Source organism: Ostrinia furnacalis, unplaced genomic scaffold (genome assembly GCF_004193835.3).
Source record: "Ostrinia furnacalis isolate ACB-3 unplaced genomic scaffold, ASM419383v2 OfSCF7580, whole genome shotgun sequence".
In the NCBI taxonomy this organism is placed as follows: Eukaryota; Metazoa; Arthropoda; class Insecta; order Lepidoptera; family Crambidae; genus Ostrinia; species Ostrinia furnacalis.
The window spans coordinates 359,793-379,869 of NW_021137819.1; the positions used below are offsets into that span (position 1 = coordinate 359,793).

Consider the following 20,077-nt stretch of genomic DNA (forward strand, 5'->3'; position numbering starts at 1 on the left):
GCATTTTCAAGATGCACTCAGAAGTAATTCAGACAACAGAACTCCGTAGTTTAAAATTTCATTCGGGCCGTGTTTGCAGTCGTTGAGTGCTCGCAGTGTTTAAGCAGTCAGTCCCTAGTGCGAGTCGGAAACTTCGAAACCGAAACCAAAATACAGTTTCAGAAGTGGATTAAGTTGGATACTTGGAAATAGACATGTTTCTTCACTGTTTTGATGAAATAATTGCTAAAAACAGTCTTGAATGAATCAAATTCCATGATTCTGTAGGCAGATATTTTAATTATCTTTTTTATCGACTCTTCGTTATAGTTCACATGAAAGATTATATCTGTGTGATCTTTCGTTCGGTTGGGTCACTGCTACAACCAATTAAATTATTATTTATATTATTCATTCTTAAATGAATATTATGTTGTACGGTGTTTTAAAAATAGCTTGGTATCATTACGAAACTGGCCGCAACCGAAATTAAATTTGGTCCGACTGAGCTCCCGTTTAACCCGACTCCTCGGGGATGTGAAGGATTTGCCGCGTTTACAGACAGCAAAAAAACACCGACGAAGCCTTGAGAATCCGTTTGGCTAACGGCGAAAGATTTCCGACGATCCGAAGAAGCCTTAGTTTTATACTGCACTTATTTGTCTTACAAACTCTGGCGCTGTCTTTATCAGGATTAGAACGGGAATCATTTGTTTTGGCTTCAGCTATCCCGATTTCTTCAGTTAAGTGCAAATTCCTAATGTTGTTTGGCCTTGTGATAATGACTGTCGCGATTATTTCAACGACTTTAACCATATCATATAATATTTCTTTATCTATAGTCCATATCAAATTAATGTTTTTTGTATACACTATCATTGAAATTATACTCCGGTTTTTTCATCTACTAATTTCTATCGGAATGAAGCGCGTCTCTCGCAGATTCAGTACAATTTAGGAAGGTTTCAGTTGCATTACTCGGAAGCTGCTTTAGTCCAAATATCTCAGATTACTTCAGAAACATGATAACAATTGCGCTATCCCTAAACGATCCTCTACCAAGAAACACGGCCGTAAATCCAATAAACAATCAAAATCAATTAGAACTTAGAATGAATAGAAGCCCTACGGCAATTCCGTTGGAATTGTAATCGACGATTACTAATGGCGTGCGGAGTTGAATAAAATAATGTAAGGTCTATGACCTATAAGTAATTCATAGAATGGGCGAGTGAACGTGAGGTGCGGTGCAGCCAGATACGGCAGGTGCGTTATGTAAGTAGGCAATGCACTAGCAGAGGCCGAACACAACGGCAGCGGTGACGCTGTGATTTATTGCTAACACAATATTACCAAGGCTAAGTGAAGTAATCAAGACAATTTAAATTAGGCTTTTCTCGCTAATCTTGCATGTATCGCAACGCATGTAATTTGGATTTGACAAAAAAATAACGCATCAGACACTCTTTATTCCGAAGATGAACACTACTGATGATTAAGAGAAAAGATTTAATGACAAAAAAAAAGACTTAAGAGGCGTCCTCATTAGGTGAGATTCTCTTGGCTGTTCTATTGAGCTTGTGGCACGATCGCACGTCGCACAAATGCCACTGCACTATTCCTCTGGCCGGCTCATGCCAAGGCCCCGCAACAATCGAAAGTAGATACAAATACGATACAATCGTCAAAATAAACCAAAATGTCAGTAGAGCAAAGGGCGGCGTTTCGTCAGGTTAATAAACAGCATCAGATAGCTTTTATGATAGTTTGAAATTACACGCCTGATCCTCTAGATTCGCTTGTAATTGCCATTCCGCAACATACCAAGAAATAGGAAAATGGCTGAAGCGGTTGTACCTACATGTATGAATAAACATCAGCTGAAAACATGTTTTCTGAATGTCATAAAGTTTTACGACTACATGTGTATTTCACCTAAACACACAAAGCCTTTTAAATGAAGAGTTCAAGTCCAAATATTAGCACGGACAGTCCATTAATTCTTTACCTCGCAGCAACGATAACTTTAGATATAGTCGTTACTGGCGCGCGCTCACGGGACTTAAAAGTGAACAATTTAAAACATAAATTAGATAGTGCAGTGTCTAAATACGGGAGGACACCGGGACCGACTACCGGGTGGTTGGCTACGATGAATAACGAAGAGAGAGGGACAACTGTATCTGCTGTGAACGAGCCCGAACGAGACAAATGATCGGGTGCAGCAGCCACCAAGCAGTGTGCACACAGACATCGATCGATTAGCGGGTCTCGCCCGCCGTTGCGCCACCACCAATCTATATCGAACTTCACGTCCCTATTTTAAATTTATAACTACCCAATTGTTCCCTCATAACAACCCTATAAATTAATTTGCAACGAAATTAACAGAAGCATTCCGTACCGCAAATATTTCAGTAAAACTTACACTATCTGCACGGAGCGAGCTGCACGGAAAGAGAAATCCCGATTGTGCTGAGCTGTCGGAAATTTAATTAAAAATGCAACACGTTGTGTTTAAGTTTCGAGAACTACTAATGACGGTGGTGGAACGAACGACCAAGCCAGTGGTCTAGCATAGCGTTGATTGTCTAAGCCCCAGGTGGCAAATAATTCCGATTGCAGATCACGTCGCCGCCGACCGGTGATCACTTATTTAACTTGGAGGAGCCGTGATTCCATAGAAATGCATCGAGACACCTCGCGCATTTTTTATTTATGAATTTTTGTATTGGAACAGCTGGGGTAATGGAATAATTTCGATGAAACTGATCAGTATTCAGCAAAAACATCTCGGTGTGTCTTCAGCTTTGCACGCCTTGATCGGCTTTGCCACCCGTCCCAGAGATTAGAGCTTGATTGAATTTGAAATTATTTCCATTGGGGTAACGAATAGATTTTGTCTTTGGATTTATCGTTTTTATTACTGGATATAACTTCGCGAAATTGTTTTAGCGAGTCATCTACAGATACTTCTCTGGTACATTTGTATTTTTCTTGGTTGTAAGTAGCAAACGCTCGCATCTGGGACCTCCTCAGTCTAGAGCTCTTGTGCAAGTTCGTTTTTGGTTTCTTTGCTGGATTTCAAAGGGATTGGCTGTGACTTACAGATTTCTAGAATTTGGTACGCCCCATTGAGTCAGCTGAAGGACAATGCTGTCTGTGCCTTGAGGGTCCTCTTTTCCTAATTATTAAAACAAAAGGATCCTTGTATTTGAGAAAATTGTTTGGTCGAGTTACATTGTACGCCACTCAAGTTCACAAGAAGTTGTCTTGGTCTTATCAAAAAGAAAGTTTATCAAAGTAATTTACAACTGCGTAAATGTACCGTGAGCAAGATACCATGTTGCAGGAAATACAGGTAAGTGGTGGAACTGGTAACAGGCTCGGGAAATGACTAGAATGCAATAATGTGAAATGATAAGAAAAGTCGTTTTCAAAGAAATAGCTACGTGCGTTAAAATATCTAATCTGTAACTTTTTAGTAGATACTAAACAGGTTTATTGAACCTTTTTTATAAAACTTTGTCTACAATTGTTATTTTTTAATCTAACGCATTTTAAACAACTTTATATCAGCCAGCAAGTCATATAAGTAAGAATAACAACAATGGGAAATTACAAACAAAAAGAGGATTGAAATTAAGTAAGAAATATTCCCAGTACAATATTCTGAACATCTATTCCTCAAGCTACAGAGCGATATTAAATGTAAACTCCCAAGAATTCATTTCGCTTGCCAGGATCGCATGGTCTCCAAGAGAACAAAGCTTTGGCTAACTCAACAATGTGTTTAGTTTCGAGATTAGAGCAATCCAGCCCGACACCTAAACACGGATTTTAGATAACATTCAAACTCCGACCGCACTGAATATAAATGAGATTTTAGAACGCCGCGGCGCCCGTCTTAGGGCCCTCCTGCATAATTACTAGACATTACAAACGTTCAACTACATTTAAGCGTCGATGAATAACTTTAATGAACACTTACAATCAAGCACCTTATCTGAGTTCTCGTTAGAACGGTTTAATTAAATCGGACGTTGCGTTAAAAAAAGGTCTGCGCAACAAATTCAAGGGCTCCGTGCAAGGGCGGCTCGCACCCTCGCTTCCCAGCTGTTTGCTCCTATTACGATTTCAATGTCAAGTCCGATCAATACGGCCGGGGATGTAAAATTTCGGCAGTTCTCGGCGCGTTCCGGGAGAAACGAAGCGGCTTACTAACCTACCGTAATACGGGGTGCGTGCTCTCTAGACGATCAATAGCCAAGTAACTTGGCTCGCGTTATAAATAGTCTTGAACTTCACCACGGCCGCCGCTAAGATTTCGTGGGCGAAAGTGTAGAAATATCTCTCGGTGCGTCACGAATTATGATCATGTACGCTCCTAAAATAAAAGGAGTTTATTATACTTAATACCACTGTGAATTCATAATGCATGAAATGTGAGCCTTTATCTTACTCGTAAATAGAATAGAACAGTTCGTATACAGAGATGATGAGCCAAGATGAAGCTATACAATGCAAGGCATCTCATTATTTAAATCAGATGCACAAACCCCGACGGAGGGAAAGTTTGAATATCTCAATATAACGTGACAATCGGCAGCTGATGTGAATATTTCACTAAGTTTCCATGTAAATCACCCATCTCTGGGAACACTGGCGACAACGACTCCAGTAACTGTCCGCAAAATGTCAGGGCTAGCTGAATTGTGAAAACAACTGAGGTGGGATTCCTTAGCTTACTCTTTGAGGCACTCTAAAAGCCAATATTCAAGCGTTTTATCTCATCAGCATGCATACTAGCGCAATTGAAAACTTGAGAATGTTCAGAGATTTTAAATTTAAATCCGACGTCAGAGGAAAATGATGCGCTGGCATAATAAAGGAATTAATTAAGGGAATACAAACCGAGAACCGATGCGATGAAGTGAAATCGAGCCAGCGCTATTCGAGTATAAGTAATGGTAGAGTGGTAATATTAAGGGACGAAACGAGCGTTTCATTACTAGGGATACTGGCAATAACAATACGGCTAATGGTTCTCTCGCGATCGTCTCGATTCCAGTTTCTATACAAAAAAATCCTCTACTACTTTACAAATCCCCGGTCGTTCCATCTACTGCTTTATAAGCCCCGACTCCATTTTATTTACAATTGGAACTTGTTTCAGAGCGCGCATTTATTTGCATTCACCCTGTATCGGACAATGTAATAGAATCAAGCCAATTATGTCGCATTGTTGAGTAATGCAGTAATAATGACGCTTTAGGTACATAAATATGTTAATTGCAAACTATAAATACAATGGTATCATCGAGAAACAGTGTTATTGCGTTGTAACTGGCTCAGTAGCCGCTCGCAAAGTGTTAAAAGTGTGGGTAGGTCACGTGGGCAATAATATTTATAATTTGTAGCAGCGATGTCATACTTGACGCCCATAGCCCATAGCGATAGGGTAGTTACTTCCATATAAAATGTATTAAATTGCTATGTTATTTTTCCAAACAACATATTCTAGAATAGCTTCATTAGAGAACTCAAGGCTATTAATTTTGCGAACGCAATGAAATATTTTGTTACATTTAAGGTTCTTCCAATCAGCAGGATCGGAGGCATCTAAATTCTAATCAATCATAGCATAATTGATCCGTCCTTCCTTTTTATAATATCACGAGGTAATATAATAAAATTAATCATAGTTCATTGCACGCAATTTGTAGATGGGAGATAATCATTTAATTAAATAAGACGCCATTTAATCTATCTCAGTTAATTATAGAATTACGACTATTTAGTTCGAGTTCTCGATGCGTGACTGTTTACAGCGGTATAATCTTGCAAGGCTTATCTTACGGTTACTATAATTTGTTAAAGTAATAATGTATACAGGCCACACCTAGCAATTATTGGACTTGATTATGTGAATCGCTTATACAGCTATTAAGTAGTACACACACGCCGAACTTAATAAGGTAAGGCAGATAAAAACCATACTGGTTATAGGTGAGAGTTGCATAATGGATGTTAACTATGTGGTGGTGCGGTTAAAAAAGGTTATTAGAATCAGAAACCATCGATAACCAGTCTAGGCAGTTAACAAAAAGTTTGGAGAGGTTGATTTTCGGAATGAAGAAAAAGGTTAAGTTATGACTGCTGATGGAACGGAAAGAATCCATCACGAAAATGATGGAGTAGTTTAAGTTATAAATACTGTAAATATTAAGTAAATTAAAGAAATGATCGACGTCTAGGTACGCACGACGTGGAAGAAAATTTTGATCGGAAAATTAGGAAAGATAAACAATGTTCTTGAAATAACCCCAAACATTAAATTTCAAACAATTTTAAAATGAATATTTTTAATCTAAAGAGCCACTTTTTTCTAACGTTTAATGCCATAATTACACCAGCTATTGGTGCTATATATAAGGGGTTATAAGGGGTTATAATTGATTTCCAACCGTTCACGCGTCATTTTTCGAGTCGGATTATGGCGTCGGCGGCGATTCTATGCGCTAGAGATTTGCAAACTACAGCTCCGTGCAGCGTTGTATGTAGGTCGCGATCGTGCGTCGACCCCTCGCTCAGCTTCAGGGTTAACACCAGAGCTCACGAACCGATCTGGCTCTAATGCCACTCTTATGTAACCCAAGCATGCTCGCGGTATAAATACACTGTTCTGTTTACACCGTATAAGGTGTAGTCGTGACAAATGCAGCAATTAAATCGAGTTCAATTACGAACATAGAGGACTTTTAGCAAATAACGCGTTACGGTCTTGGAACCTGTGACACGAATTTTACATGAAGATTATTTCTGTAATTTGACTTTAAAATTCAGTGCTGTAAGAAAGCCGTTTACGCTTAACAGCAGATAAAATAATTATTTTAAAAACCTGTTTCAACTCATTAAATGAAACTAATCATCGCATGCCTTTAAGATTCAGAATCAAATCAGAAAGAAGGAAAGAATTAGTTACAAGAATTAATTAATTATTTGAGCGAGGATCTTTACAAACACGCGACAATTTTCGTCAAGTTAATTGACACCGATTTACCTTCGATAACAATGAATTGCGGTGGGCCATATTAAGCCCACGTTTTCCTATTGTAACTCATAACCGTAGATATCGACGTAATAGCAGAGATCAATGACCGTCCCAGTTCTATTCTAGTAATAACAACTAGAGTTACTACAACCGGCAGCGTTGTTTTCTTTACATCCATTGAAACTGAAATGTTTGAATTTCAATATGAATGGGGCGTTTTTAAACGATCAAACGTTTCACAAATGTAAATAATGTTATCAGCGAACAATACTGCTTCAGATTTCACTGTTTCGATATGCAATCCGATAGTGGAATGGATTAAAGTATTTCCTGTAGCAAAAATTATCATATTACTCCGTATCTTTCATCTCGTTCACTTATCAATAGCACGTCGATCTTATCATTCGCTTTTCTAGCGTCGTTAAAATGTCCTACGGGATTTATCTTTGCTAAAATGGAATGTTTATTGGCTGTTGTCAGGAATGTTAGAAATCACCGGCGAATTAGAATGTCCTGATAATAGGCGTGCTGTCATCTATCATCTCGATGCGCTCAGCCGAGACGCGACGCGGCGTGGGCGCGACGCGTGGGCAACGCTAGGCAATATGCACCGACACACGTATTATTCTGCCCATCCAACCAATATCCATTCTGTTTACTCGACAACTTGAGAGAGTACTCGTTAATTTAATCCAATAATACCACCACTAAAGTCACACAACTTAACCGTAACAGCTACTTTCAGAAATCTCCAACCATAAAACCTCTAAGACTTTGAATCCGTCGCATAATGGTGCATTCAACTGAATATACGCAAACAAGGCGCGTATTTATCAAGATTAAATTCAACAAAGTACGAGGTATACAAAAACCGGCCCTAAAGCCGTGCCTTGTATGGCCGGTGTCCTGCAAGTGGATACTTGCGATAACATTACAAAAACTTGATCGGAGGTACACGAAATGGTCGCGCAAACCGGCAGGTTGCTGGATAAAGTTCGCACGCCTGTTTACCATTTATAGCCCGGGCCGGCCGTGTCGAAAGCCGAACGTGCGAGTATCGAAGAAAATACGCAAGTCGATGTTGCACCATAATCTAGCAGTGTACGTCGTGTAAATTCCTCCCGATTAAAGGGCTCACCTGTACCTAAAAGCGATTATTTATCGCACATCTATGTAATGGAGTAATTACGTTCGACTTGCGAAACGGTTCGGCGGGCATTCTGGACCAGCAAGAAGTCGCCAACTCGCTCGCCACACGCTGCTATCATTCTACAACTTTTTGCCGCGTAGGAAAGTTGCAGCGCGAGACCTATCTAGCCCTATTGTATCTATTAACCGGCTACTTTCTCATTTCTTGCCATTTACGGTACGCCGAGAAAATCGAGATGCATTCGTAGCATCAACGGATTATGAAGAGGCGGAATGATAGCATAACTTCATCCCACACAGGCCGTTTTCATTCGCAGCCATATCTGTCATTACTCCCGACTATGAAGTTGGACTTGACATTTTATGATAAGGCTTAGAAAGTTAAATGACATAAGGATTTGACGGTTGTTTTACAAACAAGACGCGTTTTCGCTTAATATAGAAAGCTTCAAAGGGAATCTGCAAGATAAGTTATAATTTTATGTCCAATGTGTTAATGCGTCTCCGCTCCAACAAAATAATTTCAACTTCAGCAAATATATTTTAAAGCTGAAGTTTTCTTGTTTTTTCTTTTAAAACAAAACTCGTGTAAACATTTAGAAGCAAGCAGTGCAATAGCGAAAAAACAATAATGGTCGAGTTATGCTCAGTGGGCAAGACGTTTCTAAAGAAAAACACGGTGCCAATACACATGGGAAGCCTTGAGCCGGCGCTCGGGTTACCGCGTCGGCTTCGGTTACATGCACGACCGCGTCTCATCTTCCTACGAGAGAATGACGCATTAAAATACAAATATTGACCGCCAATTCTTCAGAATATAAACAATGGAAGCATTCCACAACGACCAAGGTAGATTTAGCGGGTTAGATTCAGACTAGTGGAAGATCAAAGCGAAATCAAACCTAAGCGCCCAATTTCGTGGAAGTGATTTGAGAGTATCTTGGCATATTTGATGTGGTCATAAACCAGACTGTCCCTGTTACAGAATTGGCCCTAAATCTCAACAAAAGCGAAGTCCCTGCAAGTCGTACAAATGAAATCGCACAACTTTATGAAGCTGTTCAGCTCGTTACCGAGCTCGCGTGTGTGTGTGAAAATCGGCGATAAATTCCCTGTTAGGCGGTACCCGGCGACCGGTCCGCGATATCAATATGCTGGCAGACAGCGGGCCACCATAAATAGAAGAAATGGTCGATTTAATGACGTGGTCCGCGAAACCGCTCGCCTGTCGCTATCATCAATCATGCTTGCAGCTTTGTATCTCAGTATCGTTTCACTCCAGTTATTAGATTCCAGTAGGAAGCGGGCGATATTTATTTCATACTATACCGATTGAATTTTATTACCTCTGCGAATGGTATGGTCACAATTTATTTTCTAGAAACCGGAGATTACGATCTCGATAGCGGTTGTTTAGTTCGCGCGAGATAACAAAAATTGGTGTAAAGGGTGGCGGTGGAACATATTGGGGTGATGCATGGAACAGCACATCAAGCTAAAAATGTGGCGTCTTATCCTAGTTGTAACAGGTGCTACTTTGTGTTGTCGATTGTACGTGGTGGAAAGGAGTTATGAAGATTTCTTTGGTGGCAAACGGAGCGGTGGCACGCGAGTGCAGGCGCAACAAGGCGGTGGGCTATTTACGCGATAGATAAGTGAAGAGAATGTTTCACTACCCGCTTTGCGCGGTTAGAGCGATTACGAGTTTCGGTCGCGTTGTGAAGCACGAAATCTAATTTTAAAGACAGCTGATTGTGTCTGGGAATACCACGAAAGGGCTAATACCAGCAAGACATGATATTTAGCACTTTGGAAGTGGCAGAAACGAGACTTTTACTGTTCAATTTAGCCAGCTTTCCTACAATAAAACCACATGCAACCCTATAGTAGGGAATCTACTCCACAATGTGTTTTAATAGATTCATGGAGCAAATAGATTTTGCTGAATTGGATATGGAGCTCTTTATCATGGTTGCAATGCAATTAAGCACATTGTCATGAAAGCAATTATGTATTTAGCTACAATCTAGCCAATCTATGTACAAATCAAAGTTAAGGTAGGTAATGGCAGCACAGTCATTATTAGCAGTGATGGAATACGAGACGTATCATTACAATGTAATTTGTCGTCTAATTTTGTTGCAACGTTAGATAACGTTTGACACAAGATAAGTGTGAATGAATATGAATATTGTCCGTTATCTCCTGTCATAACAACTAGCATGATTACTTTCCATGCAACTATTCACAACAATATTTTATGACTCAGAGATAGCCTTTGAGAATATAATTTACTTTAAGTTTGTCTTCCGAGAAAAATTAAGTTTCAAGTAATGTTCACATGTTTCTCTTTCATAAATAGGTATTACTGTTACATTGTTAGTTTCAGGTGAATAATGGAAGTAATAAAATGAAGCGTAAATGCTTTGTTGATAATAATAATACTATAGTACTACTATAGTAGAAATAACGATTATCTCCAGCTCATCCATATTTGTACCTACTAAACAATCGCTAAGCCACAACACGACTGTCTACGACAGCGAAAGACGGTTGCCCACAGCTATCCAATTGCAATGCCGATTCCAGACAAATGGGAAAACAATACCGTCTAGCCTAACGATAAAGGGCACAATTATTCAAGCAATAGTATAACTGGCAAACAAACGGCGGGTAAAAATAGCCGGCCGGGCGAACGACCGCCGGCTGACACAACCGGCCCAAGGCCTGTGGAGATTAGATACCGCGCGCATAACAAACATAACGCTTGCAAAATAACACGGCTAGTGCATGTAAATAAGACCTTTTAAGGGTTAGGAGCAAATGCTTGAGCATAAGAAAGCCAACTGTGAGATTTTTTCCACAGAAAAACAGATGGCTACTGAAGAAAACTTGTTAGACACCGGACTCGCTCGATAAGATCGTAAACGCAAGGTTGTAAGAAAATCTAAAACCTAGAGAATTACTTAACTATCACCGTGTTTTGTGTAGACCTTTTGAAAGCTAAAGAATATTAGCAGATAAAAGAGGAGCGTTGTTAAGCAATTTAGCACGTCCTGTCGTGAGCTGTAGTCTCTACAGATTATTAAACGTCACTACAACTACATATTTTTGAAACGAACACAAGATTACACTTCCTGTCATAACAGGCTAAAATCTACAACTTATTGAATGAAACCTATTAACCAAACGAAGTTTAGGCTAATACAGTATCAGATGAATGTCTTGAAATTTAAAAAAGAGAAGAAGTTCAACAAAGGAAAGAACAGGAGTTAGAAGTTTTAATTAACGTCGTCTATGTGCATCGTACGAGACAGATGATGATAATAATTAAACACTCGAAATAGATACTGTTAATTGAATCAATTAGTTACTACACAGTGCCTCTAAAAATAAGGGTTTAATAGATTCAACGTTCAACCCGGGAATGAACTCAGAACCTAGCCTGATCAAAATAGACGGTCAGACCAATGACCGTCGCTGACACAACTGGCCCAAGGGCTCTGTGATTAGATACTACAGTTTAACCACAATAAAAGGTTAAACGAAGACGACCGATGCATATTAAGTAGAGTTTGAAAGGAAAATACAAGATTATCAGCGGTGTTTGAGGTACAATCCGTAGGTACATAAAAGGTACTCTTTGCAAGGTGAGGCCGTCCTTGAAGCCCCTTGTACAATTTTATTTACTGCGAATCTTACATGGAAATTGCGGAGCATCTTCCATTGCTCAAATAAATTTTATTCTCCATGTAATTTCTTACTTAAGGACGTAATATAATTCTATTAAACGTATTGGGCAAGTTAGCAAGCAGCAATTTAGATTCGCTTGAAAACCAAATTGGGCGTAACAAATGGATTTAATAGACAGCCGTTAGAATCTGATAATGTTAGGTACAATAATTGGGAGATCGAGTTAATATTGATGAGTGAAGATTAGCTTCTCATACAGTGAGAAAAATTTCCTGCAGCGCTTCTTCTTCATACGACTGCAGCAAGCTATTTTAAATTATTCTCTTTCAAGACCATTTGATTGACCATTTTAGTAATTTTATCTGTTTGTTTGACGTCGCAGTTGTGTTTGATGTAAATGCAAATATTAATCTTGGTGAAGAAAAAGTTCAACTACAGTCAGACTCAGTAACAGCTAGGATTAGAATACAATAATCTACATCGCGTTGCTAACATCTGTGCAATATACAATCGACGGCATATCAGGCTTTACGTTTTGTTGCAAAATAACACCTAATGAAAATGCCCTAAGAAGCTGACTGTGGCAGCTTGATGTGCCGGATATTTTTAGAATAATTATTGTGATTGTTTGCACCATGTGGCTTTGAGATTGGTGTTTGACTCGTAAATTGTATTCAACAGTTTCACTTTTATCGACAGCTTTTGTATTCAACTTTTACGAGTAGATGTAATTTCTACATTTTGAGGCTGGTATTGCCAAGCTAATTTTCCTACTAAAGACCCTTAACTCCCCTAGATTTCTAGAATTACTGAATCTAAACTCACTATTATTGAAAAAAAATTGACAAAATTTGCGTCACACTTGATCAAATTATGCATCATCATCTTAGGAGAAACGAAGTTACATTCAAAACTAAAACTAGTTACATAGCTGTGATTGGTCTTGACAATTAATCTTAAACCTAGTTCTAGGATCATAAAAAAATTATTTCACCCATACTGAAAGCCGATGAATGGTAATTTAATTAACGAAGAGAAACCTGTAGTTGCGATCCGAGCGATTATTTATAATTGCAATAGATATAACAGATACCTAACTTCTATTTTTACCGCCGCAATTAACTATTGTATTCTAAGGCTGAGTTGCACCATCTTACTTTAACTTTGACAAACGTAAGAAATCTGTCAAACTCTATACAAAAAACACCGGTTATCGTTATAGTTACTGTCAAAGTTTGGTGGTGCAACTCAGCCTTAGTAATAATGAAAACATTAATGGGTTATCTGAGTTATGACGAAGCGCCTCTTAGGGAGGAAAATGGCTCAGTACACGAAGGCCATCGATTGTCATGAAAACCGTAACTTCATGGTGCATTATGCTAGGTCATGGTATCGTTATCACACTCACAGTTATCACAACAGCTTTTACATTGTTACAGTAGTTAATAAAGCACTAAAACAGATCTATAGTAGTCATAGAACATTTTATTACAATTTAGCGTTAAAACAGTGTAACAGTATCGTGCATCAGACTACAAAAATAACTTGGGAACGTGGCGTTTAAAGGAATTGTATTAGTTTTATTTCCAAGTAATTCTAGTGCAAAGAACGACAAGTGCCTGATATGGAACGGGACGAAGGTTCCGTAGCGATTCTTCTTAATATGTTTATGGGTTCCGGAGAAAAATATTTTCTATGGCTTTGATCTTATAATAAGGCAAATAAGAAGAATCTCATGCAAATGTATTAATTAAGGCCGGGTAGCAGAGAAAATGGCGAAAATGAGGTTTTCATTTTTCATTTTTGAGGTACTAAACAGTAAAATTAAAGGCTAAGATTTTTATTGGGCATAGTTGAGGATATTTTCGAGGGCTATTAACGGATGGAAACACGATTTGATGAAGTTGACTCGATAGAATAAATTCCCAAAGTTACCTCTATTCGTTTTCTATTTATGGTTTTATTTTTAAAATAAGCGATTTGAGATTCTAATTCTTTTACTAAACTAAAGTTCAGAAATAACTTGAGGGCTTTTAACGGATGAAATTTTTATATTGCGTCTTAATTAGTTACAATGTTAAAAAATGTGGAAAAAATCGTCCATGACGACTTGAACAATCTCAATCAGTCGCGCGGTGGCGCTTACGGAGGACGGACGCGTGTCAGTTTTTTGGCCGTGACAGTTCGCGATTTGTCAATATTTTTGACAATGATGACTTTGATGAGTCACAGTATAATAATATCAGTGTTACTGGAGAAAGCTTAATTTTTTGATAATTAAGAATTATCAATTTTGTCTACCTATTGAAATTTAAATCGTTCGCATCCTTTTAAACGAAGACTCTACTCATGATACATAGTACATTCCTCAAATATGAGACAAAACCAATGAGTTAAAATTTCATTTTAATAGTACCTACATACAATCGTCTTACACTCTTTAGAAGAGCACACTGACACAAATAAATAATAAAAAATACTGTCTAAGGTCTGTAGCTAAAGGTCTAAGCTGTAAGATAGAAGAATCTTCTAGCCAAAAAGATGGCAGATGCAGCAGATGTCAACGGATTTAAAACTGGAGTTGATGTATGGAACGGTCGCTTTTTTGTAACCTTTATAATTTGGTCGGCTTATAGAAGAATTCCTGATATTTTTTTGCAGTTCGATAACTTTCTTATAAGTCGTAATATAAAGCTGAAATTAACAGGATAGCTTATTCAAGGAACATTTTCATTTGTCCATTGTATGCCATGTTCCCTTGTTATAAGGGAATCGCGTATTCGGCCACGAAAGTAAGACTGTTAAAATAAATTAGATTTCTTGAAATCTCTCTTTTGCGCAAAGCCACATCATTTATATTTACTGTGGTTATAAAGGTGTACCAAGGGTACATGGTACACCTTTTTATTCGATTGTAAGAGTACTGGTTTACTCACAAATCCGTTTTATCTGAATTTCGAAATCTTTTAATTACACTGGTGTTTATCATTCAAATCAATGACTAATGTTTGAACTAATTTGGACATAATCAAGGTCTATCAATGGTATTTTTTTCAAACTTCTGCGTTGAGCCATTTACGAGATCTGGGACATCACAAAACATTACCCCAGCAAAATTCTAAATAACTTGAGAACCGGAACACGAACAAATTTTGCTATTCGTGGACAAATTACTACGCAACAAGAGCTATCTATCCATGTTGATATTGATTTGGTTCTGGGATAGAACGACTTTAAAAAAAATCCAGGGTAATGTTTGAAACGTTACCCCAGCAAAATCTGTTTTTTCCTAATAACTTTAAAACTATAATTTGAACGAATTTTGCTATTAGTGGACAAAGGAGAATGCCCAAGTGACTATGGGAGTTGGTATCGCTATCAAATTAATTGTACATTAATCGAATAAAGCTTAATTTATAGTATGCATACAGGACTATTTGGCACAGTTATTTTTTTTTTATAAAACTCCGGACTTTGACGTAATTTTGGTTTAAGTGAAATGAATGGTGTCCATTGGCATAGCTACAGGTTTTACCTTAGAATACTTGTTTTATATTTGTGGATAGTTACCCTGCCTAAAAAAACCCTAGCCGATCAGATATAAACACAAAATAATCTTGCGTGCATACCAATGTTATTAATACCATTTTGCAAGGGGAAAGGGATTTGTGGTTAGCCCTGACTACTTAAGGACAGGAAAAAATCAAATGATATCGCGAGCTAACTACAAACAGCGCCATCTATTGACAACCGTGCGAACTACGTAGTGTCGTTGCTCGGTGATAGGTGTTGCTGATTGCAGCTCATTGTTACAATACTTTTTATTAAAATCGGATTTTATTCCGGAGGTTTTACAATTTCTTACTACTTTCGCAAATCATTACAAATGAAGAAAGGAATTTACGGTGTGGTACCCTCAATGTACAATTAGATTTCGAGCGATACCACTTTTGGGCATTCTCCTTTCTGCTCACAATGGACTAATTATCTGCTATACTCTCGACTCTCTAAAGCACAACATTTATAAAAAAATTGCTGCGGTAATGCACTCCAGGTAACCGTGTGTGATGCTCATTGCTCATAGTGATTTTCGATACAGAGCCCCGCCGTACATACGTTATACATAAATTATGGAAAGAAAACACCCAGACCAATACAAACAAATATGTATGCAATTTTGGTATGATATTTTTATTTATTAATAAACAAAAAGACTGAACAAAATTGATGCGTGTACTGATTAATGTAATTAACCTCATGCAAAGTTTCGTGAATTGCAACAACTATAATTTATTATCCAAGCTCTAAATAATCGCTACTACGAGTAACTGATCATAAAATGTTTTTCCAATCGCTCAAGCTCCCGAGGATCTACCGATAGGTCGGGTGACGTAATCTTGAAATTCTTTTAGCCGGCGCGGAACTCCCGGAAGGTCGGGTGACGCCACGCCTCTTTGAACCGTGTTTACTTTGGCAGTTATATTCTAAATTTATTCGATTGTAAAATATATTCCCAAAAATTTTGAAAGTTGTTTTAATTTGTATCACTTGGATATGATTTGTATTAGAAAGTGCTGTGAGTGTGACGCTTGAACGGAAGGAAGTCAACCTAACCTTACCAACTGCGTATTTCTAAACTGCGTATTTCTATACTGTGTAGCCGCGAGAGCTCTTTGGCGCGCTGTCTTCGGCGAAGTATTGCGCGCGCAGATTTTGACAGCGCGAAATACCTACTTTAGCAGAAATACCAAGCCTTAAGCATGGATATACATATTTTCACAATAAATGCTGGTGGAGTAAAACTACAAATATAATGAGCGGCTGGAAAATAAATTACATTTTGAAAGTAATGGAAAATGAATTCCGTAACAACAGAAACCTGATTTTCACCTATAACGATTAGTTTTAGCAAAACGAACCCTGAAAAGTTGGTCTGGCGATATTGATCAAAGTTGTGTCCCGTAAAGCAAGCCGGTGTCGCGATTAAATTACAGAAAAGTTACGTTTATTTCGGTGGAAACGTACAGACACATCAAGCTTAACACCTGGAGTCTTATGTCGTTGCAATACAGGCTATTTTGGAACAAATTTATTTAGTCAGATGAGCTGTACACTCAGCGCCACCCCTGACAGTATTTTATCGGGGGAAGTGGCAGCCCTGTTTTACGGCGGGCAAAAAAGCAAACTTTCACCTCTGTAACGTTTCAGTAATAAAAATATTTCACCGCACACACCTTTGTCCACGGCTATGCATCACGTGGACAGTTGCATTTTGTTTGCTCATTCATTCATTAATAGAAGGTACTTTTAATGGTTAATGTTTGTTAACTAAGTTCTGCCTTGAATTAGGTAGGTGAATTATGACTAGTGCGCCAGTAACTTAGTAGCCAGTACTGCTTAAAAATATGAATATACATTTGTTAAGCTTTATTTGACCCTTTTATTGCACTCCGCTTAACCCTACTTGTGGAAGACGCGTTCCAAAGATTACGACAACCAAGATATTTTCATTAGTGACTCAAGATACGTTATAATATCAATTCATTTAACCGGAATATCACCCAAGGCTTTGTTTACTTTTAAATACTGAATAAAAATATTGAACATCATTGAATGATGATACACGTAGGAAAATAATTAAGAAAGATGTTCTGCTAATAAACAACCATGACTTGAAATCAGCAGTCAAAACAATGTCGCAATGCAAGTTGCAATTATCCCATGGACAATAATGGACATCGTCTAAAAACAGAAACAAATTAAGACCCCAAAATATTTTTTTTTCTATTTTTAAGGTCAAATGAACATCTGTTTTCTAACGTGACTATAAATGGTGGTATAATTAAAGCATAATTATGTAAGACCGTGCCATATTTGGAACAATTAACAGTACTTATACAGGCGGTTTACTATGACTAGTCGATGTTGAAGAGAATTTTAATCACGAATATATATGAAATTTTTCCTTAAAATAAATATGCTAGCATGAATGAAAAAATACGGGAAAAACGTTGAAAAAAAATAGATACGCGTAAGGATAAAATACTCATATTATAGGGAAAAGGGTTCCAATTTTTCCGTTTTAAACTCTGACACGTGTTTCTTTTTATCACATCAAAGGAAATCAACCATTGAGTTTTTCCAGTTTGTGACTTTACTGGATAGACAGACATCTTCCATCTAGAAAATAAAGACAATTTATTAAATCTATCTATCACTTACCTTTATTTGATATGAGTTGACTTTGTGCTTCGGCAGAAGATTAAAAGTAGAAAAGTCCAGTCTTCTTGAGAATATTCCGTTCGCTCCAGCACCAGCTCTGTAACAATAATACAATTTATTGTAAAATCTGTTATTTTAGATACTTCTTTCATGACATGAGTTTGCTACGAGCGCGTGTGTGACATGGCCCATATCAGACACATGCCAAAAATGGCCTTCAATTTCAAAGTAAGAAATAAAAATTATTTTTGGTTTTCGAAACACAGACTCAGAAAATTTCGTTTAACTAAACCTACCCACATTTTATAAATTTTTAACAAACTACAATCAAGAGATGAAAATAGTCTGAACGAAATATTCCGGTAACTGATGTAAAATGTCTCATCGAACACAATTCGTCTGATTGCAGACATTCGGAATCGATGCTCGGTTAATGAATCAGAATCCAATTTACGCAGAGTATAACAACGACGTTTCGTGTTGCCACAGCATTGCGACTAATCGCATTACACGGCTTTGTTACTCGTTAAGAGGTGACAACTACTAACAGATATTTAATTTAATTAATTGTTTACGAAATTTCGGAAGCCAGATATTTTATAGAGTAGTCCTTTATTACATGAATCTAAAAGGAAATTAAGTAAATTAGTTAATACATTCAGATTATTTATCATTAATTTAACATTCATTGCTACGGCCTTGAGTAAAAATTTGCATTGTTTTATGAACAAGTGATACAAGTTATGTGTACGCAGCTTGTGTGTAAACTATATCATCATTTATTATATGTCAAGTAATTAAATAAACAATTAGGGGCAACACATAGAGTTCCCAAACACAGAATATTATGATGCCTTAATGACAGAGCCATCAGCCAATACGGCTAACGCGTCTGTTCACCACACTTCCACTCCTTGTTTTCTCTGTGGGAACGAGAAAGAAAGAGAGATAAAAAGGTTTTTTTTACTTTTTTTAACTGGGGCAAGTGACAACCCTGTGGCAGTCTGACGCTATAGAGGGCAACGAGTTTTATTAATCCACTGACATTTTACTTTTTGCACTATTCAACACTATTTATGTTGCACATTCTACTTTTTGTTTTACTCAACACTAGCTTGTAAGTCTTGAGACTATGGGCTCGCTTTTCTTGATTTTGTAACCAAAATTCCACTTTACATTTAAATGTAAAAGCATTATTAATGTATGCTAATAAATTATAATTTTATTGGGCGACTAATCGTTAAAATAATAATAACATAAATGCACTATTATAGAAAAACACACTTAGCTGCTCGTGCATCGATCAATAAACAGGCAGTTAATTAAAAACTGGTATAATCCTAATTTTGGCGATGTCCTTGTGTCAGTAAAAAAAAACATAATATGTTTTGGTATCTCATCTCTAACATGAGATGATATTATCCAAAAATCATCAATATTATTAGCAATATTAGTTAGCGATTTATGCGTGATAATGAAACAACTAACCAATAACACAAACAGTATGTCACAAACGTGATCAAAAACTAAAAAATCTAGGTATAAATAAAAGCATTTGTATTGCATTACTTTATTTAATATTCATTCCGACCTATCCGAAGTACAGTCACAACAGAATTGACAATTGAAAAAAGTCGCGCAAAAAATATCGTCAGTACACGCGGTGCAAACATCGGATAAAAACTTGTTTTTTCATTGCCAAGGCCAACCGAATTAGATATACGGAGCCGTATCGCGAAAGTCAACATACATTGTTTACATACATCCACGATAAAAACGGCAGATTATATTGTTAGCGAGTATGTATGCTGCGGATGAGATTAATAAAAATAATACATTGTCAGATCACATTTTGCAAAGCCAGTTTTTAAACGAGTTTCGGTGGGAATCGGAAAACTGGAGCTATTTTTGTTAGCGCTTTATTAGTTTCATGCATCACGGCAAAAGTATGTAGATGGAATAGTTTGTAACTGAATAAAG

At 37.5% G+C, this 20,077-nt stretch overlaps 1 protein-coding gene across 1 annotated transcript in view; it reads right to left on the reverse strand.

Annotated features, from left to right (window-relative positions):
- The window catches only part of heca (hdc homolog, cell cycle regulator), a 74,760-nt gene that overhangs the window by 33,676 nt on the left and 21,007 nt on the right, over positions 1-20,077 (reverse strand). The window contains exon 2 of the mRNA XM_028321809.1: positions 18,098-18,194. Within this exon, the coding sequence (XP_028177610.1) occupies positions 18,098-18,194 (97 nt within the window). The remainder of the gene's footprint in view (positions 1-18,097; positions 18,195-20,077) is intronic.